The sequence below is a fragment of the Phacochoerus africanus genome, chromosome 8 (genome assembly GCF_016906955.1).
Source record: "Phacochoerus africanus isolate WHEZ1 chromosome 8, ROS_Pafr_v1, whole genome shotgun sequence".
Taxonomy (NCBI): Eukaryota; Metazoa; Chordata; class Mammalia; order Artiodactyla; family Suidae; genus Phacochoerus; species Phacochoerus africanus.
This window is the reverse complement of record NC_062551.1, coordinates 50,186,984-50,211,826: the sequence shown is the minus strand read 5'-3', so window position 1 is coordinate 50,211,826 and position 24,843 is coordinate 50,186,984. Positions and strand designations below refer to the sequence as shown.

Here is a 24,843-nt window from a genome sequence, read left to right as displayed (position 1 = left end):
AGTGCTCCTGCCCCAGGAGGAGGTCCAGCACAGAGGGAGGAAGGACAGCAGAGCTCACACCTCAGACAGCAGTGCTTGTGGGCCTTTCTGGAGCGGAAACTCTTCTCTCACAGGGAGGGACACAGCAGGCAGCAGGCACCATGGAGCCCCCCTCAGCCCCCGCCCACGGAGGGCGCATCTCCTGGCACAGGCTTCTGTTGGCAGGTGAGAGGGGACAATTTTCAGGGAGTGGCTGGAGATGAGAGAACAGAGCCTGGCTGGGGTCTCCTGGGGAGACAAGGCTCTGAGAGGGGACTGGGGTCTTCTTTTTGGACCTGAGGGAAGAGGACAGAGGACCAGGGTAGGAGGGCGGAGGGGCTCAGCCATAGGAAAATCTCAGTGAACTGGAATTGGTGAGGGGCCGGACACCTCGAGTCTGTAGGTCTTGCAAATTATTCTTCACTGAGCAATAACTGTTGAAAACTGATGACAATAGTAACAATCTTTATGTCAGGGTGTTACTACAGAAAAACATAACCAGGACACTAAATACTGTCATTACCCACACCCTTAGAAATTGACAAGTAAACACCAGGGTGTGGAAGGCCCTGGGGACACTGATTCCTTCTTCACCAGATATTCGGAGCCTGTTCTAAGCACTCAGGGGACAACAGAATCAGACAAGTCCCTGCCCTCACAGAGCCCACGTTCTATGGGAGGAAGACAGACAAGCAAAGAGATTCAGAATGTGCTGTCAGCGCTGACAAGTGTCTTGAGGAAACAGAGCAGGGAAAGGTTAGAAAGTGAAGATGGGGTCATTAGAGCAGGTGGTTTGGGAGGACAGCTCCCAACAGTCCCCTGAGTATGAGTATGTGTGAGGGTCGTGAGGGAGTGAGCCAGGCACACATCTGGGGAGGCGTATTCTAAACAGAGGAAATAACAAGCTCAGGAGGGCAAAAGCAGTGAGGTTCTGCTGCTGACCTTAAACCAGCAGGACCCACACACAACAAACACACATTCTACAAAAACACACACCAAAGCCGAGGGATGAAGAGATCTACTCAGGAGCTAGGACTGCATTTCCCCATCCAAATATTAACTGATTTCTCTCTCTTCCCCCCTAGTCTCACTCCTAAGCTTGTGGAACCTGCCCGCCACTGCCCAGATCACTATTGAATCAGTGCCCTTCAAAACTGCAGAAGGAAGGGATGTTCTTCTACTTGCCCACAATGCGACAGAGGATACTCTAGGCTACAGCTGGTACAGAGGAGATACAGCAGAGAAAAACCAACTAATTATATTATATAGAGTAGACAATCAAGCAAATATCACAGGGCCTGCATACAGTGGTCGAGAGATAATCTACCCCAATGGATCCCTGCTGTTCCAGAATGCCACCCAGAATGACACAGGATACTACACTCTGACGGTTACAAAGAATGATTTACAGACAGAAATTGTAACTGGACTACTCCGTGTATACCGTAAGTGATTCCTTTCTGACCTCTGGGTGTTGGGTGGGGTGAATTCTATTCACAGACTCAGGATTGACAGGCTTGGACTGTGCCCCCATCCCCTCTGCATTATGTCCCATGTCGGGGTTTGAAAATTTAGTTCAGGACACACACATAGGAGACAAAATTCAAAGGATCAAACTTTCTTTCCTGGAATCCAGACCCTGCAGACATTCTGTGTAGAAAGAAGGACCAGTCTGATGGCAGTAACTCAACAGAAGGAGATCAGACTCAGTCCAACCCCTGGGCCCCTCCCTGTGACCATGACCCTGAGGAAGACCCTGTAGGACTCAGTAGGGACCTGGCCTCAGGGCCCCCTGGGAGCCTCACAGAGAAGCTCAGTCCCAGGAAGCCCCTCCCCAGACCCTGTCCCAGGGCCCCTGCCTCCAGTGACCCTGGAGGGTCTGTGCCACTGTTGGGTTCTGGGCTCCTGGACAGGGCTGACGGGGAGCAGCAAGTTCCCAGCTGCCTGAGTCCCAAGGCTTTGAGCTGCTCACCAGTCAGGGCTCAGCCCCAAGAGCCACATCTGGGCAGGGGTGGAGCCTGGTCCTTCACCTGAGACTCGGCATGAAAAGCAAGGTGAGCCAGGTCCCCAGGTCATTAGCCAGTTGCTGTGGGGACTAAGGAGACCCCAGAGGAAGGTCGGTGTCCCCAGGGATGAAGAGAGGAGTGAAGATGCTCCTGGCATCTCCTCATCCACCAGGGCAAAGACCAGGGGGGGGCCTCCCCCGTGGATGCAAATAATAGCAGACAGTTTATTTGGCAACTCCTCTATGCCCAGCTTTAGGCTGTTGATTTAAATGATGTAAGGTTAATATACAAACAACATGACAAGCCTGAAAGCATTTACCATTTATCCCATTTTACTGAGGAAAGGCCAAGTTATGGTGGGGGGGGGATACAGTCACTGAATCAGAGTCACACAGACTACGACTAAGCAATCAGTCATGCCAAGATTACAACCCCAGCCTCTCCTCCACCCCAGAGGCCTTACTGTGCATCTGTGGACCCAGAAACCAGCTGTTGGTTTGATCCTTTCTTCTTGGGCATCCTCAGCTCAGAGGGAGAGAGACTGACCTGGGAAGTGAAAGCAAATGGAGAAGTAATTCTGTTTATTCTAGAACTGAATTACTTGTATTGACCATCAGTCAGTGATAGGAATGTCCAGGCCTCCCCCTCTCAGGTAGACGAAGCACAAGCTCCTTGCTCTGGATTAGAAATCATTTATTTGTTTGTTTCCTGATGTGTTGAGTGTGACTCCCACTGGAGTGAAATGGAAAGGACTTGGCTCCTTCACGCCCCGGTCTACACTGCAACTAGTACTGGGCCCAAGAGGTAGCAAACGCAATCTTTCTTTGATGAAGGAAGGATGGAAGGAGTAAGAATGAAGGAATGATCTACAGTCTCTTCAGACACTGGAATCAGGATGCAGAGCCCTAGCAGGTTCTGGCCACACCTGGTGCCTGTCTCTCTAGGGATGGGAGCCATGTTCCATCCTCTGACCACCTGCCCCTGAAGCGCGCTGAGAGCCAAGTCTCAGGATGACGGTGGGGCTGCTCAGCCGTGGGAGGGCTTCCAGGGTGGCATAGGTCCTGCTTCTGGGCAGCTGTGGGGCTCTTGGACCTTTGGATCTTTGAAGTCACCTGTAGCCTCCACTTTGAAGTCACTTGTAAATGCACATTTCTCCCTCTCTCAGCTCCTTCCATGTCTCTCATCTTCCTCCTCCTTCATCCCAGCCGGGACTGGCCCTGCTCTGCGCAGCTGCCCCCACCATTAAACCTTCCACGAATATTCCCACAAACGGCTGACTGCCCTGTTCCCATCCTGCAAATATTCTGTGTCCTTTTTTATTGCCCACCCTCCTGGCAATAGTAAAGAACACAGAAATCAGTGGGAGCAGCAGCCCCTGTGAGGCTCCAACATGAGCCAGGCTGCCCAGGTCACCAGGAGAATGAGCTTCTGAGGTCATAATCCTGTGATGGGAGAAACACATTAATGTCTCAACTCAGAAAATGAGCAGTGGTCATGGTTGGAAAGTTTTTTTTTTTTAATTGTACCTGGTTCAGAGAGATATATGCATATATACCAGGAGACTGGATGGGGCCATCCTCATTCCCTAATAAATTATTTAATAAGAAGTGCTTTCCCTACTTTATGTAACGTTCCCTTGGCCCCAGAGATGCACAGAGCTGGCAAGACTGTCTTCCTCAACATAGGCCGAAGCATATATAAGGAATGGGACCTGAACATTTCATTTTCCTTCTTTCTTTCTTCCTTTTTTCTTCCTTCCTCTGTCCCTCCCTTCCTTTCTTTTTTTGGGCTGCACTCACAGCATATGGAAGTTTCTAGGCTTGCGGTCAAATCAGAGCTGTAGCTGCCTGCCTATACCACAGCCACAGCAACACCAGATCTGAGCTGATTCTGCAACCTACACTGCAGCTCATGGCAATGCTAGATCCTTAACCCATTGATGTCGAGGCCAAGGATTAAACTTGAGTCCTCATGGATACTAGTCAGATTTTGTTACCGCTGAGCCACAATGGGAACTCTGGATCTGAACATTTTAGAGCCAAGTAAAGTCCTAGGAAAGGGTCAAGAAAATTCACAGGAAAAAACTCTACTTGATGATGAGAATGCTGGACACATGGGCTAACAAGATACTATTTAGATGTCGAGGGGTCAGGGGTCATCCGGCGGTATCTGGCTTTCAGAAAGGAGGTGCCTCCCTCTCCTTACACGGCATCAAGGAAGAGAGACCCAAGACCTTGTTCACAGGGTCAGGGCCATCCTCTGAGTCACCTTTACAGAGGTCACTGGGCCCCAGGAATGGCTGAGGTCTCTGAGGAAGGAGCGTGGCCCCCGGCCCCAGACACACTCGCCGCCAAGTCACCTCCTCTGTTTCTCCACAGCACCAGTGTCAAAGCCCATCATCGAAGCCAACAGCACCACCGTCACAGAACAAAAGGACACCGTGGTCCTGACCTGCATCATAAATGACACTGAGATCTCCATACGCTGGCTCTTCAATGGCCAGAGTCTACTGCTCGCAGAGAGGATAAAGCTGTCCCAAGACAGCAGCACCCTCACCATAGAGCCTGTCAGCAGGGAGGATGCTGGGAATTATCAGTGTGAGGCCTCCAACCCAGGAAATTCCAGCCTAAGTGACCCTCTCAGGCTGGATGTGAAATGTAAGTGACCACTGGCCTCATGCTCCATCTTCCCGCTACCCATGATTTGCAAAAAAGACAGAGGTCACAGCAGGCAGAATATGTTAAGAGACCATTACCAACAGAATGCCAAAATGGTTAAGTGCTCAGTCAATGAAAAATTAGTTTCTGATCCTTGGTCTGGAATTACTCTGTGACCCTGAACAAGATTTTTTTTTTTCTGATATACTTTATATGGTAAAAAAATTTATATATGTAAGATTTACCATTTAAATAATTTTTAAGTTTTTAGTTCAGTGGTATTAAATACATTCATATTATTTTGCAACCATTACCTATATACATCCACTACTCTTGGGTTAGTATTGGCCTCTAAACAATATTAAGGCTTCCAGTCCTTGAACACTGAATGTCTTTCCATTTATTTATATCCTCTTTATTTTACAATGTTTTCTCCTTTAAAAACTAAAAGTGTTTTTTAGTTTTTCCATACAAGTCTGTCACCTCCCTGGTTAAGTTAATTCCTAAATGCTTTATTTATTTATTTATTTATTTGGTCTTTTGTCTTTTTAGGGCCATGCCCATGGCATATGGAGGTTCCCAGACTAGGGGTCGAATTGGAACTACAGCCGCTGGCCTACACTACAGCCACAACAACTCCAGTTCGGAGTCGTGTTTGTGACCTACACCACAGCTCAGGGTAACACAGGATTCTTAACCCACTGAGTGAGGCCAGGGATAAAACCTGTGTCCTCATGGATACTAATCAGGTTCATCAACCACTGAGCCATGATGGGAACATGTATAAGAGGAATTTAAAAATTTTCCTTTTCAGATTTGTTCATGTATAGAGATATCACTGTATTTATGTGTTGGTTTAGTGTCCTGCAGCTTTGCCAAATTTGTTTATTGGTCCTAACAGTTTGGTTTTTTGGGGGGGATTTTTAGGGTTTTCAATATAAGGTCGTATCATCAGCAAACAACTTTTCCTCTTCATTTACAATTTCAATGTTTTTTCTTTCTTTCTTTTCTCTTTTTGCCTAATTGGTCTGCCTAGTACTTTTAATGCTACTTTGAATAGAAGTGGCAAAAGCAGGCATCCTTATCTTGTTCTTGATCTTAGTGGAAAACTTTTAGTCTTTCACATTTAGAATGATGATAGATGTGGGGTTTAATATATGGCCTCTATTTTGCTGAATCAGTTTCATTCTATTCTTATTTTACAATGAAGGATTTTGAATTTTGTCTAAAGCTTAAATTGATTTAATCTCTTTCATAGTTATAGCTCTTCATATTCTCTATGTTTTTGTGATTTTACCTTAGGTAGCTTTTATGTTTCCAGGAATTTGTCCATTTTATTGAAGTTATGCAATTTGTTAGCATATAATTATTCATAGTATTCTTGTAATTCTTATTATTTCTTGAGACTTGGTAGTGATGTTCCCATTTTCATGTCTGATTTTAGTAATCTGAATCTTCCCTTTTTTCTTGATCCAACTAGTTAAATGTTTGGCAATTTTGTTAATCTTTTTTTCTTTTTTTTTCTTTTTTTTTTTTTTTTGTCTTTTTGCTATTTCTTTGGGCCGCTCCCACGGCATATGGAGGTTCCCAGGCTAGGGGTCGAATCGGAGCTGTAGCCACTGGCCTACGCCAGAGCCACAGCAACACGGGATCCGAGCCGCGTCTGCAACCTACACCACAGCTCACAGCAACGCCGGATCCTTAACCCACTGAGCAAGGGCAGGGATCGAACCCGAAACCTCATGGTTCCTAGTTGGATTCGTTAACCACTGTGCCACGACGGGAACTCCCTCTTTTTCCTTTTTTGTCTTTTTAGGGCCACATTTGCAGCATATGGAGGTTCCCAGGCTAGGGGAATCGGAGCTACAGCTGCCGGCCTCCACCACAGCCACAGCCACGCAGGATCTGAGCCGAGTCTGCAACGTATACCACGTCTCATGGCAACGCCAGATCCTTAACCCACTGAGCGAGGCCAGGGAATCTAACCTGCATCCTCATAGATGCTAGACAGATTGGTTTCCACTGAGCCATGACAGGAACTCCTTGTTAATCTTTATTGAAGAAAAAATTTCTGATTTTATTGATTTTCTCTATTATTTTCCTATTCTCTTTTTTATTTATCTCTACTCTAATTGTTATTTTTTTCCTTCCTTCTGCTAACTTGCAGTTTGGTTTGTTCTTCTTCTGCTAGTTCCTTAACTTATAAGCTTGGTTATTGATTTGAGGTCCTTCTCTCTCTCTTTTTTTTTTCTTTTTAGAGCTACACTTACGGCATACGGAGGTTCCCAGGCTAGGGTTCGAATTGGAGCTGTAGCTGCCAGCCAACGCCACAGTCACAACAACGCAGTATCTGAGCCATGTCTGTGACCTCTGCCACAGCTCATGGCAACACCGGATCCTTAACCCACTGAGTGAGGCCAGAGATGGAACCCACAACCTTGTGGTTACTAGTCAGATTTGTTTCTGCTGTGCCACAACAACGGGTACTCCCCTTCTTCTTTATTTTGTTTTGTTTTTTGTTTTTTTATCTTTTCTATGGCTGCTCCTGTGGCATATGGGGGTTCCCAGGCTAGGGGTATAATCAGAGCTGTAGCTGCTGGCCTATGCCAGAGCCACAGCAACGTGGGATCCAAGCCATGTCTGCAACCTACACCACAGCTCACAGCAATACCAGATCCTTAACCCACTGAGCAAGGCCAGGGATCGAACCCGCAACCTCATGGTTCCTAGTCAGATTCGTTAACCACTGAGCCACGATGGGAACTCCCTCCCCTTCTTTTTTTAATGTAAGCTTTTACAGTTTATAAACTTCTTGCACAAGATTCTTAACTTCTCTGAGCCTCAAATTACTAACTGAAAATTGCAATTAAATTTCCTGCTTCGTGGCGCTCTTCACAGATTTGAGTAATATTCAATTAAACCCTTAGTGAAATGCCACACACGGAGGAAATGTTCCATAAATGTTAGATGCTATGGTAACTACTATTACCATTAAACTCTATAAGACCAGGTACTCCTAAGTTCAAGGACTACCTAACTCTTAATCATCTCTTATTAGCCATATGACTTTGGGTATGTTTTTTCACCACTGAAAACCTCAGATTTTCTACTTGTAAAATGGAAATACTGTCAATCTGACAGAGTTATATGAATTAAATGAGACATATTGAAAGTATATAGCACAGAGCCTGGCACATAACAGTAACTCATAACAATAACTAACATCAGCATTAATCTTCATATTTGAGTAGACAGGTGAGGGCAACGGAAATTTTTAAAAAAGAATAAACAGATGCAAAAGTTATTATATATTGGGGGGGAGCATAACATAAAAGACCCACAGGAACATGTTACTGATGAACTATGGGAGAGAAAAAAAGGGGTTGAGTGCAAAGTTTCATGTCTGGAATAAGAGTTTACATCCTGTGATATGCAGCCAAGATGGGATTAGACAAACAAGACATTTATTGCGGAAAAATGCCTATGAAGGCAATTTGGGGAAGAGTGGGAGGAGGCTGGGAGGGTCCTCAGACCATGATGCATATCTGACCCGTATGAAAAAGAACAAGAAGGAAGGAAGTTTTAGATTGCAGTGCAGTTTTACAGGGTGTCAGCAAAGCTGACGGGGAGTCCTTAAGCTAAAATCGCCCATGGAGGAAGATCAGTTCTCACGGAATTGGGATTGATTTCACATCCTTGCTGAATGCCTGTGTGAAGTGTGGTCTCTGTGCAAAGAGGTAGTGAATTCAGAGAGCCTTCCATCAGTTAAGTTCCCACTACAAGACACATGGAACCTGGAGAAAGATCCAACCATGAAAAGGTGGTAAACTTAAACTAAAACACACAAAAATAGCCATCAGCCCTTCTTATATTCCCAAAGTCTTCAAAAATATCCATGTGCAGAAATGCTAGATTGGAACTGAGGTTAAGTTTGACCACCCATCTATAAATAACACTGAGAGAAAAAAAAAAAAAAACAAGAATATAGTCACCTAATCACCACACAGCAGCCTTCCCACAGAAAATTTATTCCTTGAAGGAACAAGTAAAGACTCCTTCAGGAGTTCCCGTCGTGGCTCAGTGGTTAATGAATCCGACTAGGAACCACAAGGCTGAAGGTTCGATCCCTGGCCTTGCTCAGTGGCTCGGACCCCACGTTGCTGTGGCTGTGGTGTAGGCCGGCAGCAACAGCTCCGATTCGACCCCTAGCCTGGGAACCTCCATATGCCTCGGGATCGGCCCTAGAAGAGGCAAAAAGACTCCTTCATGTTGACACTTCTTTTGCAGAGCACCTCCCACTGTAAAATAATGTCATCTTAATTCATTCTTCTCTTTTCTTTCCATGACAGTTGATTCAATACCAGGAAGTACTTCTGGCATCTCAGATGGTGGTATTGCTGGCATTGTGATTGGAGCCATGGCTGGGGTAGCTCTCATAGGAGGCCTGGTGTAATTTCTGTGTATCAGATAGACTGAAGGGTATGATGCATTTCCTCTTATTCTATTTCTCTAAGCCTAACCATCATGCTTGGGAGAGGGAAGGAAACGTCATCTCTGTCTCTGGGTCTGGATCTGCTCCTCTCTCTTCCTAAAGCCCTGCTTCTTGGCATTAACACCTGCAGGTCTCTTCTTCCCTGGTCTTCATGCTGCTTGTGCCCTGCTCTCATGTGGACATGGTTACTTCCATCCCCTTCTGGCTTAGATGGGGCAGAGCCAGTTGTGTTCCTCTGTCCCCAGTCCAGGAAACCCAGGTCCAACATGGAAAACTAATGAGGGAACGAAAGGAGAAGCAGGAGGAAGGGACTCCTGTGCTCTCATGACAATAGTAGCAGGAGGAGGGAGCGATAGGACAGGAAGAGAACCTAATGAAAAGGCAGAAACAACCAAAGGCCACTTGAGCAATAAATAAACTGAGAAACAACCAGCCATCTACCTACAAAAGGGGAAAGGTGCCAGGGTAGAAATAGGCTCGGAAGCAGTCGATGTGAAAGGCCCTATATGTGAACAGCCAGTAACCAGGAAAGGAGTAAACACTAGAAGGGATGATTGTAGACTGAAGGAGGTCCTCAGAGGCAAGAGTACCAACCGAGTGTAAATGAGCGTTGAGGAGCCCCAAGGAATCACGCTGACAGTGTCCTTCTTAATTCAAGGTGCAAATAAATGTCAGTCACAGTGTCTCACATTTATTTAGGGCAAGTGACCGGCATGATATCACAGAGCACAAATCCCCAGACTTCAACCATAGTAAGTAAGTAAACCTGCTCACTCACCACATGCCCTGCCCCAGTCGAAAATCCTGATTCCCAATATCTCCCTCCCTTCTGAGTTTTTAGAAGGGCTCTCCGTGTCCCAACCTTAATTTGTCATGGGTTTTCACACCCTTCCTTGCCAGGCAAGATTCCCCTGAGACCCAGCCCCAGGAGAACACTCACTCCCACCAGACCAGGCAAGCCAGGAAGGCCATGACATGGACATGTTCCCAGGAGCCATTCCTCATCCTTGCTCCTTTCCCCTCCTGTCTCTGTTACGGACGAGGGCATCTCCTTTGGTGAGACTTTCCCTGCCTTTGCTGCTTGGGGTGCTGTGGGCCTCAATGCCCCTCCTTGACCCTGGGGCCTGTTGCTGAGAAACACTCCTGGGCAACACTCAGGCCTTGTAAACTGGAAGAAATTTTCAGAAGCCCACGGAGGCCTCCTGTAGCTGCCAACCCCTCCTTGGTCTAATGTCCTGGGGTCTGGACCACAGACTGAGGGAAGGAAATTCCTTAAATGATCATGGGCCACCCCACACCCCACCCTGCCACCACCTGCCACCTCCTTCAGCCAGAAGTCACAACAGCTTAGGAACACCACGTTCTGAGGCCACAAGTCAGCTCTGCATTTTCATGGGCTGATAACTCTTCTTTTGCTTCCCCAGGTCACAGCCATGTCAACAACTCACCTAACAAGGTAAGTACAGCCAGTTTCATTAGCTCCTTTTCTCAAGGAAATATCTCCGTTTAGAATGGGTTATTCTTGAAGACACAAATGTGAGATCAAGTATAGGCCAAAGTTCCTCACTGCAGCAACAAACAAAGAAATATTGCTTAATCTCTCCTATGGGTCTAACTCATGGAAGAAGATGGACTTTGGAATTATTCCCATCCTGTGACATTGAGCAAGTAACTTAACCTCTCTGATCCTCAGCTTTATTGTCTGTACAATGAGCATGCTGCTACGCTAAAGAGAAGTTCAAGGAATTAAATGACATAGCAAATGTAAAGCACCCAGTACAATGCCCAGCACAGAGAAGGCACTAGATTATCCTCCTTCCTGTGCCTGAAATCTGACCCTGCTCTCCCTGTCAAATGATAGTTTCCATTCTACTGGGTCTGAGGTCTTAGTTCCTTTACAGTCTATTATTTTTACTGAATTTTTTCATCTGATCCTTCGGTAGGTATATTGAACTGTATATAACCTGAAAAGTGCTTAAATCATATTTTAACAATCTATGAATTTTCAGGAGTTGAACAACACATGTAAACAGCACCCAAATCAATAAATAAAGCATGTCACAAACACCCCCTTTAAAAAGACCTCCAGTTCCTCCCCTTCAAAGAGTAGCCACTATGTTCACTTCCAAATACTAGATTTTTTTAACCCAGTTTTTGTTCTTACATAAGCGAAAAACACACCATGTCCTTATATGTGTTTGGCTTCTTTCATTCAAAATTGTTTTTTGAGATTCATTCATATTGTTGATGTCTTTAAGGTTTTTGTTCTTATTGCCGTATCATGGTATTCCACTGGAGAATTCCATTATCTATCTTTTCTAGTGATCATTCAATAGGATGTTAGCAAGCAGAGATGATGGCTAGTAAAAGCCCTTCTTTGAAGCCACAAGTCTCAAAGTAGTGAAATCACGTGGAGCTGGATCACACTAGCCAAAGGTGAGGGCCTAGGCTGTGACACTGATTTAACTGACTGCTGCTTATGCCTTTCAGATCGATGAAGTTACATATTCTTCCCTGAACTTCAATGCCCAGGAATCAAAGAAACACAGTTCGGCCTCCCCACCACCCCCAACAGCCACAGAAATGATTCATTCAGAAGTTAAAAAAAAAAAGAGAAATGCAACCAGTCCTGCTCGCTGCACTGCTGACTTATTCCAAGCTTCTCAGCTCCATCCCCAGGAGACCCCTTTCCCCTCAGGGAAAATGGGAAGAGGGTCTTTCCCCCTCTTCATTCCCCAGTGAGGCTCGACCAGGCTGCCTGGTCACAGCCTCCTCCTTCGGTGTCAGTAGATGAAAAGGCACATGTAGGAGGAGGTCTGCAGGAAACCCAACCATCCTTGTCAGTGACATGTGGCAAAGCAGACCTTGGGAGAGAGGTGCCAGGGCCTCTGCCCCTCCCCATTTCCTGACCTAACCTGGTTTTAAACTTGCCTATTCAGAACACACTCATTCTTTCCCACCACAGCCCTATCCTACTGGAGTCTAACTTGAATGTGACATAACTTACAGAGTTATGTCCTTATGCACTGAAACACATGTGCCAGAAAAGGAGAGAAAAAGGAAAAAGAAAACATCCAAACTCCAGTATGAATCCAACATCACAGGAAAATACATATAAAACTAACTTAGGACTGCAAATTCTACAACTTTGTCCACTATCAGTGTTGTCTACCCAGAGGACCAGGGCCTAAACACCTTGCTGCTTACTTAGAATACAATCTATGTTCTTTGGAAAGCATGTTTCCAGAGAACCTACTAGAAGCAACCAGAAAACTAAGTCAAGATCCATAAGTGATTCCTAATGAAAAATTTAAAAACTGCAGGTATGTTTTAGTAACTTTAAGGGCTTTATTCCAGGAAATACCCATAGAGGGAGAGGTTATCATCACTTTATGGGGCAGTCAGACCTTAACAGAGATAATCTGCTAGGATTTGGGAATGAATAAGAAAGCTATTCTTCAGAAATTATTTAAATATTTTTTAAAGAATGAACAATTTGGGGTATTGGGTTTTTTCCCTTCTTCTGAGACATTCTGCTATTTTACTTTTTGTAACTGCTTGTTTATGTGAAAGGGGTTATGTTTACTTAGTTACCTGTGTAAGCCAATCTGACTACACTAGGTGAAAGAAGCCACCCACTCCCCAAGTCCTTCTGGCCAGGAGCCCCTCAAGCCTTTTATGTCAGGGGCTCCACTCAGAAAATAGGAAGCAGCTGTTCTCTACATTCCTGGCCAGAAATGGATCTCACTCAGTTTCTAGGCATCAGACCAATCATCAGCACCACCATGATCCATGTCCCCGCCTGTGCACTTCCATCCGTCTGCCCCACTCACCTTCTCAGGAAACCTTGGCCTCTGCTAAGCTGTGTTTGGTTCTTGAGAAGTGGGAGCGCCCTGAAGGAAACTACCACACATGCTGTTGGTGCTATTTGCAACCTAGAAAGCTGCACTGGTGCTGATGCTCCTTAGGACCCAAGGGGAGGGATGTAACTCAGCCCTAGGCTTCTTGAATAACCTCTGCAATCTGTTTTCTGCCCTGGCGCCTATGAGACCCAGTGTGTCAGCAGAAAAGGAAGGGAGGGAGAAAGAGAGGCATGTCCTCCTGCAGCCCAGCCTTCTGCACAGATGGAAGCGCCTCAGGGCTGTTGAGAGAAAGGTTTTATTCCACATCCATGACCTGACCTCATGCTGTGTGGAACTGACCCCCTCAAAGAGGGCTGGACGGCAGGTCTCTGTACTCAGGTACCTCTTTCAGGGTTTTCTAACCCTGACACAAACTGTATGCACCTTCTCTCATCCACGCTGTTCTGTGTAATTTAACTTTGCCTGGCTAAGTCTGCTTCTGAATTATTTGTAAAATTTGCTCTATATTTATAATAAAAATTATATATCAGACATCAACGTGCTGCCTCACACTTTTGCTGCTTTCCACAATTTCTTCTTTACTTACAAAAGAAACAATTTGCTTAACTGGGGGTCACAGTGAGCCTATCTCTAAGTCCACAGATATTTGACCTAGTGATCAGAGAATTAGCTAAATGCATTTGCACATCTGTTAGGAAACACTTAAAATGTAGGTATGATTGATATACAAAAATTGATTAAAGACCTAAATGTAAGACCAAATATTATAACTCCTTGAGGAAAACATAGACATAACACTCTGACATAAATGGCACCAATATTTTTTGGATCCATCTCCTAAAACTAAGGAATCAAAAGCAAAAATAAACAAATAGTACCTAATTAAAAGCTTTTGTATAGCAAAGGAAACCATTGACAAAATGAAAAGACAATCTACTGAATGGGAGAAAATGTTTGAAAATGATATGATTAATAAGGGATTAATATCAACATATATAAACAGCTCAGGAGTTCCCACTGTGTCACAGTGGGTTAAGGATCCAGCATTGCCACAACTGTGGCTTTGATACAGTCTTAGCCCAGGAATTTCTATATGCCACAGTTGCAGCTGAAAGAGAAAAAACAAAAAAACAAAAAACTACATAAACAGCGTTTACAACTCAATATCAGGAGTTCTCGTCGTGGCTCAGTGGTTAAGGAACCCAACTAGTAATGATAAGATTTCGGGTTCAATCCCTGGCCTTGCTCAGTGGGTTAAGGATCTGGCTTTGCCATGAGCTGTGGTGTAGGTTGCAGACGTGGCTCGGATCCCATGTTGCTGTGGCTGTGGTGTACGCTCCGATTCAACCCCTAGCCTGGGAACCTCCGTATGCGCAGGTGCAGCCCTAAAAAAAACAAAAGACAAAAGACAAAAACAAAAACAAAAAACAACTCAATATCAAAACAACCAAACAACACAGAGTTCCTTCATAGCACAGCAGGTTAGGGTCCAGCGTGCACTGCAGGTTCTTGGGCTGCTGATGTGACGCAGGTTTGATCCCTGGTCCAGAAACTTCCACATGCCACTGGCATGGCCAACAAAACAAAACAAAATGATATTTAAAAAGTGGGTATGCTGTATGGCACAAGTATACCCACAAGTATTCTGTGATAATCTGTGTGAGAAAAGAATCTGAGAGAGAATGGATATTATATATATGTATGATTGGGTCACTTTTTAATGATTTTTATTTTTTCCATTATAGTTGGTTCGCAGTGTTCTGTCAGTTTTTACTGTACAGATATAGTATAGATATATAGATAGGTATATTCTTTTTCTCACGATATCCTCCATCATATCATGTTCCATTATAAGTGACTAGATATAGTTCAATTGGTCACTTTGTTGTACAGCAGAAATTATCCCAGCCTTATAAATTAACTATACTTCAATGAAACTTAAAAAAGAAGTAATGTATGGGATGAGGGAGTGAGAATCACAAGAAGGGAGCTGTGACATCAATTTCAGAGAAAATATTTAACAGCTCCAGGGCCATGTGACTCCATGTGTACCCATAGAAAGAACTCCCTTTAGTACTCTTCTTGTTAAAAAATAAAGGGAGTTCCTGTTGTGGCTCAGTAGGTTACAAACCTGACTAGCATCCATGAGGACCTGAGGTGTAGGTAGCAGATGAGGCTCGGATCGTGCATTGCTGTGGCTGTGGCAACAGCTGCAGCTCCAATTCAACCCTTAGCCTGGGCACTACCATATGCCACAAGTGTGGCCCTAAAAAAGCAAATAAAATAAAAAGTTCCTACATTTTTTTAAATGGGCAGAACTGAATGGACATTTTCCCAAAGAGGAAATGCAGATGGCCAAAAGGCACATGAAAATTCGCTCAGCATCACCAATTATCATAGGAATTCAAACTAAAACCAAAATGGACCTCACACCTGTCAGAATGGCTATCATCAAAAAGAACACAAATAACAAATGTTAAAAAAGATGTGGAGAAAAGGGAACCCTCCTACACTGTCGATGGGAATGTAAGTTGGTGCAGCCTATGGAAAACAGCATGGAGGGTCCTCAAAAAACTAAAAATAGAACCACCATATGATAATGTACTTTCACTGCTGGGTATATACCCCCCAAAGCCCCAAAACACTAATTCAAAAAGATACATGCACCACAATGTTTATAACAGCATTATTTACAGTTGCCAAGATACAGAAGCAACTAAGTGGCCATCAATGGATGAATGGATAAAGAAGATGTGGTACGTGTACACACACACACACACACAGGAATACTACTCAGCTACTGAAAACGAATGGAATTTTGCAGCAATATGGATGGACTTGGAGGGCTAATAAGACAAAAAAAGACAAATACTGTATGATAAAGAGTTAAACAAGAGGTTAAAGAAACATAGGTAGGATTGAAAAACTGGAGTTGAGTGAACATTCCATGAGACAGACATTAGGATAGTCTGCAGGCTCAGAGAAATGCTCAATTAAAAAATATTAGCAAACAGTTACACTGACAATACCAAGTGTTGTGAGAATGAGAAACAACTGATATATACATACATACATATATACACACACACACACACACACACACACATATATATACATATATATATTTGTCTTCTGTCTTTTTAGGGCTGCACTAATGGCACATGGAGGTTCCCAGGCTAGGGATCCAATTGGAGTTATAGCTGCCAGCCTACACCACAGCCATAGCAACTCAAGACCTGAGCTGCATCCGCGACCTACACCACAGCTCATGGCAACGCCGGATCCTTAACCCACTGAGCAAAGCCAGGGATCTAACCCACAACCTCATGGCTCCTAGTCGGATTCATTTCTGCCATGATGGACACTCCAAATATGCTCTCTTTGTCTTTAATTTTGGTTGGTGTGATTAATATGAGTCTCTGGGTGTTCCTCCTTGAGTTTGTTCTATATGGTCCTCATTGCGCTCCCTAGATTTGAGTGAGTGATACCTGTCCCATAGCAAAGAAGTTTTTGGATATCATCTCTTCAAATATTTTCTCTGGCATTTTCTTTCTCCTTCTTGTACCCCTATAATGGGAATGTTGGTGTGTTTAATGTCCCACAGTTCTTTTGACTGTCCTAATTTCATTCTTTTTTCTTCATTCTGTTCCACCTCAGTGATTTCACTGGTCTGTCTTCCATCACATTCTTCTGCCTCCTGTATTCTGCTATTGGTTCCTTCTGAATGAATAAATTTTTCATTTCAGTTACTGTGTTGTTCATCTCTGCTTGTTTTTTCTTTAAGTCTTCTATTTCTTTGTTAAATATTCTTATAATTTATCTGTTTTTGCCTCCAGCTTTTTTCCCAAGATCTTGGATCATTCTATCATTACTCTAAAGTCTTTTTCATGTAGGTTGTTTATCTTCACTTTGCTTAGTTTTTCTTTTGAGGTTATGTCTTGTTCTTTCATTAGAGGCTCATATTTCTCTGTATTTCATTTTGTCTAGTTTTTGGAGTTTGTGGTCTCCTTTCTGCAGGCTGCCTGGTTATATCCTCTCTTGCTTCTTATGTCTGCCCCCTTGTGTGTGAAGCTGATACAGGGGCATGTGGCAGGCTTCCTGATGGAGGGATTGGTGCTTGTCCACTTGTGGGTGGGGCTGTGTTTCTGTGTGTGATTAAAGGTGGTTGTGTGCCTGGGAGGACTTTAGGCAGCCTGTTTGCTGATGGGTGGGCTGTGTTCCCACCCTGTTTGTTGTTTGGCCTGGGGCTTCTCATCCTGGATGGGTAGGGCCATATTTTTCCAAAATGGTGGCCTCTGGGGGAGCTAATGCTGATGATGATTCCTAGGACATCCACCTCCAATGTCCTACACCCTCAGTGAGCCACATCCAAAACCCACTTTCCCAGGAGACCCTCTGAGACTCACAGGTAGGTCTGACCCACATTTTTATGGAGTCTCTGCTTTGCCCTGGGACCCAGTGCCTATGAAACCCTGTGTGCACCCTCCAAGAGTGGGATCTCTAGTTTCCTCAGTTCTCCTTTGCTCAAGCTCCACTGCCCTTCAACGCCAAATGCTCCCAATGCCAGACTCCCCAGGCTGGGGAACCTGACGTGGGGTTTGGAACTCTCACTCTGTGGGAGAGCCTCTGTGATATAGTTATTTTCTAGTCTGAGGGTCACCCACCTGGTGGGTGTGGGATTGTTTATATTGCAAAAGTGCCCCTCCTACCATCTTGTGACTTATTCTTTGTCTTTGGGTGTAGGATATATTTTTGGTAGCTTCCAATCTATTTTATTGATGATTGTTCGGCAGTTAGTTGTGATTTTGGTATTTTCATGAAAGGAGGTGAGCTCAGTCTTTCTACTCTGATATTTTATCTCAGAAAAACTTGGTAATCACCATCTTTAGATTTTATTTTTATATAATTTTTAAAGGTTACTTTCCATTTATGATTATAACATAAACTATAGTTATCTATAGTAAACTAATAGAAAATATTGCTTATATTCCCTGAGTTATACAGTACATTCCTGTAGCCTATGTTACACCCAAGAGTTTGTACCTCCCACTTCTCCACCTTTACATGCCCCTCCTCCCCCTCTGGTAACCACCAGTTTGTTTATATCTGAGTCTGCTTTTTTGTTATATTCATTAATTTATTATATTTTTTAGATTCCACGTATTGATATCATATAGTATTTATCTGTCTTATTTGACATCTGTCTTATTTAACTTAGCATAAATGCCCTCCAAGTCCATCCATGTTGCTGCAAATGGCAAAATTTTGTTTTTTTTTATGGCTGAGTAGCATTCCATATCTTCTATATTCATTCATCTGTTTATGGACACTTCAGTTGCTTCCAGAACTTGGCAATTGTAAATAATGCTGCTAAGAACACTGTAGAGAATGTATCTTTTTGAATCAATGTTTTAATTTTCTTCAGATATATACCCAGAATTGAAATTGCAGGATTATATGGTAGTTCTAGTTTCAGTTTTTGAGGAACCTCCATACTGCCTTCCATAGTGGCTGTACCAGTTTACAATCCAACCAAGAGAGTACTAGGGCTCCCTTTTCTTGACATCCTTGCCAACTTATGATATTTACGTTCTTTTGATGATAGCCACTCTGACAGGTGAGATGTGATATCTCATTGTGGTTTCAATTTTCATCTCCCTGATAATTAGAAATGTTGAGCATTTTTTTTCATGTGTTTTTTGGCCACCCGCATTTCCTCTTTGGGAAAATGTCTATTTAGTTCTTCTGTTCATTTGGGGGGTGGGGGTTGCACCTGCAGCATGTATAATTTCCAGAGCCAAGGATCAAACTCAAGCCATAGCAGTAACAACTCTGGATCCCTAACACACCGAGCCACCAGGGAACTTCTATTCAGTTTTTAATCATCTTTTTTTGGTATTGAGTTGTATGATCAGCTTATATATGTTGGATATTACTCTCTTATCAGTCATGTCATTTGCAAATACTTTTTCCCATTCAGTAGATTTTCTTTTCATTTCACTGATGGTTTCCTTTGCTGTGCAAAAACTTTTAAGTTTGTTTCATTCACTTTTATTTACCTTGGTAAGCATCATTTTTAAAGTACATCTCATGCGAATCCAAAATTTTGTAAACTCAGAACCCAAGTGTATTAGTCAAAGAAAAAGAATGAAGAGGATGAATACATAACTAGATGTAGAGATAGAGAGATATAAAGAAAGAGATTATAAGGAATTGGCTCCCTCAATTGGCTCACATGATGAAAAGCCATATTCCTCTAAACCAAAGTCAGAAAAGTGATTCTTGAGCAGCTGACTCCCTGGGACGGAGCCCTTCCCTAGGGCTGCCAATTCCAGCTCCTGTGTTTTCCTTTTGGGGCCTGTGAGAAAACTTTGGGACTGCAGGGATAATACCTTGCCAAAACCCCTGTTGAACAGAGTGGGTTGGAAGAAGCCCTGACGCTGTGTGAACCCAGGTCCCAGGAGGACAGTGTCTCTCCTACCTCGCCCTGACCCAGGGCCACATCTTCCACATGCCCACCTGGAAGCAGGCTTCCCTGTCTGGCAGCTATCATTTACTGAGTGCTTCTGTGTGCCAACCACTATACCCTGGGCTTTAAATGTTCATCTTGATTAATTCTTGTTAATGTTCTCTGAACTACACAGTCCACTGAGGTAGGTAAGCACAGGATCTAGGGTCCAAATGTCCAAATTCAGAATCTCAGCTCCACCACTTACATGTTACATGAACTTGGAGCTGCTACTTAACTTGTTTCTGCTTCAATTTCTCATCTGAGAAATGACAGGTACCCTATTCATTCCTAGAAACGTATAAGGATTAGCTGAATTAATAAGTATAAAATGCTCAGTACATGTTGGCTATTATAATTGCTATTATGTGGGCATTGCCTGCATTTTACAGCTGTAGCAACTGAGTCTTGAAGAGCTTATGTCACTTGCCAAGGTCACACAGTTAATGAAGGACAAAGTATGGATTCAAATCCAGGTCTGGTCTACCTGACTCCAAAAGCACATGGACACTTGACAAGCTCAGGGCCTGAAGCTTCTCTGTCTCTCTTTCTGTCTCTGTCTCTCTCTCTGTCTCTTGGTAAACTGCTCTTAGGAGCTGCTGGGTGGTGAAAGAAAAACAAAAGTCCTTAGATTTTAATTACATTCCCAGGGTCATCATGGAGAAGTAGATGGGTGCGAGGCCTAGAGCCAGCCCTAGGAATGTGGGGTCTGGAAGACTTTCACTCACCCTGCCCCCTATGATTTTACACAAGAACATTGGGCTAAAGCGAATATCACAGGCAGTATTGAAAGAGAAAGAAGTCACACAAGGGCCCCAAGAAGCCTTAGCAGAGGGGGTTTTCAGCACAGAGGGCAGATCCCACCAAGTTGACTTGGGGCCTCAGTGTGGTCAAGGAGACATACGCCTAACCTCAGAAAATATTTGGCACCGGTTGCTCTGAGCATTTTCGTGCATCTTTCTCTCCACCTCACCCTTAGCTACTGTTCAATCTCCTGGTCTGAACGGTTCCCTAGAGACAATTCCACAAGGCCTCCAACTGCCCTGACCTCTCACTGCCATTGTCCTTCTTAACAGTGGCTAACAGTGGCCTGCTTCTTGCTTGTCAAAGTGCCTCTAACCTTCCCGGAACAGGATGATTCCTCTGTCATAGACGCTCTCAAATCACCTGGGTCCTACTCACAAGTCCAAGGGTGATGATGACTAAATACTCAACACTGAATTTCTGAGAGCTGACCTCAGACAGCTCAGGAAGGTCTGGTGTGTCATCCTCCACTGCCCACACCCTCACACACATTACACACCTAAGAATAAAACAAAGCAAATTTCAGTCCACATTAAGGAAAGGTCTAACATCTTTTTAATCAGCCCTCTGACAACACAAGTTACTAGTACATTGCATAAAAAGCAGAAGCATAAAGAGAACAAACCCAGCTTCTGAATCACTTCCTCTCACCATCAACTGCCATTGACCCCACACTCTGACCCACAGGCTCACACCCAGGCTCAGGTAATTCACTCCTGCTCATTCACAGAACCCACTCTCAACTCTTTTTTTTTAACTGGAGTATAATGGATTTACAACATTATATTAGTTTCAGGTATACAACGTAGTGATTCAATATTTTTATAGATTATATACCATTTAATGTTATTACAACATAATGACTATGTTTCACTGTGCCATACAATATACCTGACACCAAACTCAGGTTCAGCTGCGTCACTTGAAAGCCAATACTTGAGAGACAAGTGTTAATAGGAAAGGAAAGTTTGCTTTATTCAGGAGGCTGGCAACCTGGCTAGAAGGTGGACTCAGGTCCCAAAAAAACCCAACTCCCCATTGCCAATAACAGGGCAAGAGGTTTTATTTATTTTATTTATTTATTTATTTTTATTTTTTTTTCTTTTTGCCTTTTCTAGGGCCACTCCCGCGGCATGTGGAGGTTCCCAGGCTAGGGGTCGAATCAGAGCTGTAGCCGCCAGCCTACGCCACAGCCACAGCAACACCAGATCTGAGCCGAGTCTGCAACCTACACCACAGCTCACAACAATGCCGGATCCTTAACCCACTGAGCAAGGCCAGGGATCGAACCCACAACCTCATGGTTTCTAGTCGGATTCATTAACCACTGTGCCACAACGGGAACTCCAGGGAAAGAGGTTTTAAAGAAGAGTTTCATTAAGCTCCTTGGTAGCTTAGCAGTTAAAGATTTGGTGCTGTCATTGCTGTGGCATGGGTTTGATTCCTGGCCCAGGAACTTCTGCATGCTGTGAGCATGGCCAAAAAAATAAAGGGAAGTTTCAGAGGGAGGAGGCTATGTGCACAACAGCACCATCAGCTCCAACAATCATCTTGAAATTGCTCATGGGGTGGTCTGATAAGCATCATCTTGATTGCTTTAAGTACAGTTAATCTTCAGTTCCAGGGTCGGTTTGTTTCAATTTCCTTGAGGCCAGTCTTGAAATTATGCAAAATAGAGCACTTGTGTTGAGGCTACAGTCTGGTCATCATGTAATTAACAGCTACCTGATGGGGGTTTCAGTGTCTGCAAAACAGCTCAAAGGATATTGCTCAATATTATCTATAGCCTTTGAGGAGGAACTAAATGTCCCTAAATGTGCTTAATGGCTAAACTATTATTATTATTATTATTATTTTGTCTTTTTGCCTTTTCTAGGGCCGCTCCCGCAGCATATGGACGTTCCCAGGCCAGGGGTCGAATCGGAGCTGTAGCCACCCGCCTATGCCAGAGCCACAGCAATGCAGGATCCCAGCCACATCTGCAACCTACACCACAGCTCAGGGCAATGCCAGATCCTTAACCCACTGAGCAAGGCCAGGGATCGAACCCGCAAACTCATGGTTCCTAGTTGGATTCGTTAACCACTGAGCCACGACAGGAAATCCCATAAACTATTATCATTTTTTCTTGTTTGACTATTTTCCTTTGCTTCTGCATTTTCTCATTTCTGTGATTAAATTTATTCTTTGGCTCAAGAATATTCTTTGACAAGAGGCAGGAAGAGTATATGGGGTTTCTGTCCCCCAAAGGCCCCACAGAGACCTGCTCGATTACATATCCTTGTTGTTAACTTATTTTATCTATAGTAGTTTATGTCTCTTAATCCCATACCCCTATCTTAACCATTCTCCTCTCCCTCTCCCCATTGGTAGCCACAAGCTTGTTCTCTAATCTATGAATCTGTTTCTGTTTGTTATATACATTCCTTCATTTTATCCTTTAGATTTTACATATCAGTGATAACTTAGAGTTTTCTCTTTATCTGTCTGATTACTTCACTAAGCATAATACTCTCTAGGTCCATCCATCTTGTTGCAAATGCCAGAACTTCATTCTTGTTACAGCTGAGTAGTATTCCATTGTATAGCTATACCACATCTTTTTCTCCCCCCTGGGCTAGAATTCCTAGGCTAGGGGTCGAATTGGAGCTGCAGCTGATGGCCTATGCCACAGCTGTAGCAACACAGGATCCAAGCCACATCTGGGACCTATACCACAGCTCATGGCAATGCCATATCCTTAACCCACTGAGCGAGGCCAGGGATCAAACCCACATCCTCATGGATACTAGTCAGGTTCATATCCCCCTGAGCCCTACAACAGGAACTCCCTTTTTTTCATTTTTTCAAGTTTTATTGAAGTACAGTCGATTTACAATGTTGTGATAATTTCTACTTTACAGAGTGATTCAATTTTACACATACACACATCCATTCTTTTTCAGATTCTTTTCCCAGAATATTGGTTAGAGTTCTCTGTGCTATATAGCAGGTCATTGGCCCATCATTCCATATACCACAATGTATGCCACACCTTCTGTAACCATTCATCTGTTGTTGGGTACCTAGGCTTCTTCCATATCCTAGCAACTGTAAATAATGCTGCTACGAACACTGGAATTCATGGATCTTTTCAACTTAGTATTTTCATTTTCTTCAGATATATACCCAGCAGTGAAATTGCAGGATAAAGTGTTAATTCTATTTTTAGTTTTTTGAGGAACCTCCATACTGGTTTTCACAGTAACGGCACCAATTTACAATACCACCAACAGAGTACTAAAGTCCCATTTTTTCTACATCCTCACCAACATTCCTTATTTGCAGTCTTTTGGATGACAGCCATTCTGTCAGGAGTGAGGTGATACTTCATTGTGGTTTTGATTTGCATTTCTGGATGGTTGGCAACATTGACCATAATTTCATGTGCCCATTGGCCAGCTGTATTCCTTCTTTGGAAATATGTTGATTCGAATCTTCTGCCCAGTTTTTATTGATACTTTGTTTTTGTGATATTGAGTTTTACGAGCCCACTCTCAACTCTTAGTTGGCAGGAACAGACATCAGGGCTCCACAAGGCTTCACATATGTGTTAGGAGGCAACTTTAAGAACATAACCCCACCCTTCACCATACGCAAATGCTGTGTTCTGTCAGGCTCTATGGGGAAAGAGGAAAACATGAAGCAGAGACCCTGGTGGCTATGAAATGAATTTCCTCCTCTCTGTTTCAGGGAACTACAGGCAGAAAAGAAACAGCCAGGAAAGTTAATCAAACAATCTTAGCCCACTCCGGAAACTGAAAGGGATGCTCAAGGCTGGGGAGGGGGGAGGGGGAGGACAGGAAGGAAGTCTTGTCACAACAAAACAGAGTCTCTATGATGGCAGGGAACCTACCAACTAGGCCTCCTTCGCCAGCACCACGAGGACTCCTGGCTCCAGAGACTCCTCACCACCTGCAGGGCACATTGCGAGGCCACTGTGACACAGCGCTGTGCAAGAGGGGCACAGACAGAACTCACTACCTGCTCGTAGGGGGGGAGACATGTATGTGAGACATAATAAATACACACACACACACACACACAAACACTCACACACAAAAGAAAGAAGCATTCACAGCTCTGTCACACCTGCCCTGGCCTCTGAGACGGATTACAGAAGCAGAACTTGAGAGCAAAGCTTTTCTCACCCCAATCCAACAATTCCTAGATGGGAAAACTCAAGTCCAGAGTGAGCAATTGACTTTCTCATAGTAACAAAGAAACTGGTTGCTGAGCTGACTCAGAACCAGCTCTCCTCACTCCCAGCCCCAGGGCTCTGCCCCCCACCTCTGCATGTCCCCAAGACCATGGTGTGGGAACATCCTAAAATTATCCACTGTAGAAACTCTCCAATGCCCTTACTCAAGGTAGGCAGTACGAATGCTGCGGGAAGGGGGACAAGAGTGGGTTCTCATCTAACACTCAGAAATGAATTGTCTGAAGAGACACACCT

General features: G+C 43.9%; 1 protein-coding gene across 1 annotated transcript; it reads left to right on the top strand.

The window, feature by feature from the left end:
* The first annotated feature begins 9 nt into the window (after positions 1–9).
* LOC125134081 (carcinoembryonic antigen-related cell adhesion molecule 1-like) lies at positions 10–13,567 on the top strand. Its single transcript, XM_047792941.1, has 6 exons — positions 10–204; positions 1,104–1,463; positions 4,403–4,681; positions 9,031–9,160; positions 10,598–10,629; positions 11,664–13,567. Exons 1-4 carry the CDS (start codon positions 141–143, stop codon positions 9,132–9,134), a joined length of 807 nt encoding a protein of 268 aa, XP_047648897.1. The 5' UTR covers positions 10–140; the 3' UTR covers positions 9,135–9,160; positions 10,598–10,629; positions 11,664–13,567.
* The last annotated feature ends 11,276 nt before the right edge of the window (positions 13,568–24,843 follow it).

Coding starts and splice junctions, on each gene's coding strand:
- LOC125134081 (XM_047792941.1), top strand. CDS start 141: ATGGAGCCCCCCTCAGCCCCCGCCCACGGAGGGCGCATCTCCTGGCAC. Junction 1,464..4,402: donor TGGACTACTCCGTGTATACC/GTAAGTGATTCC, acceptor GTTTCTCCACAG/CACCAGTGTCAAAGCCCATC. Junction 4,682..9,030: donor TCTCAGGCTGGATGTGAAAT/GTAAGTGACCAC, acceptor TTTCCATGACAG/TTGATTCAATACCAGGAAGT.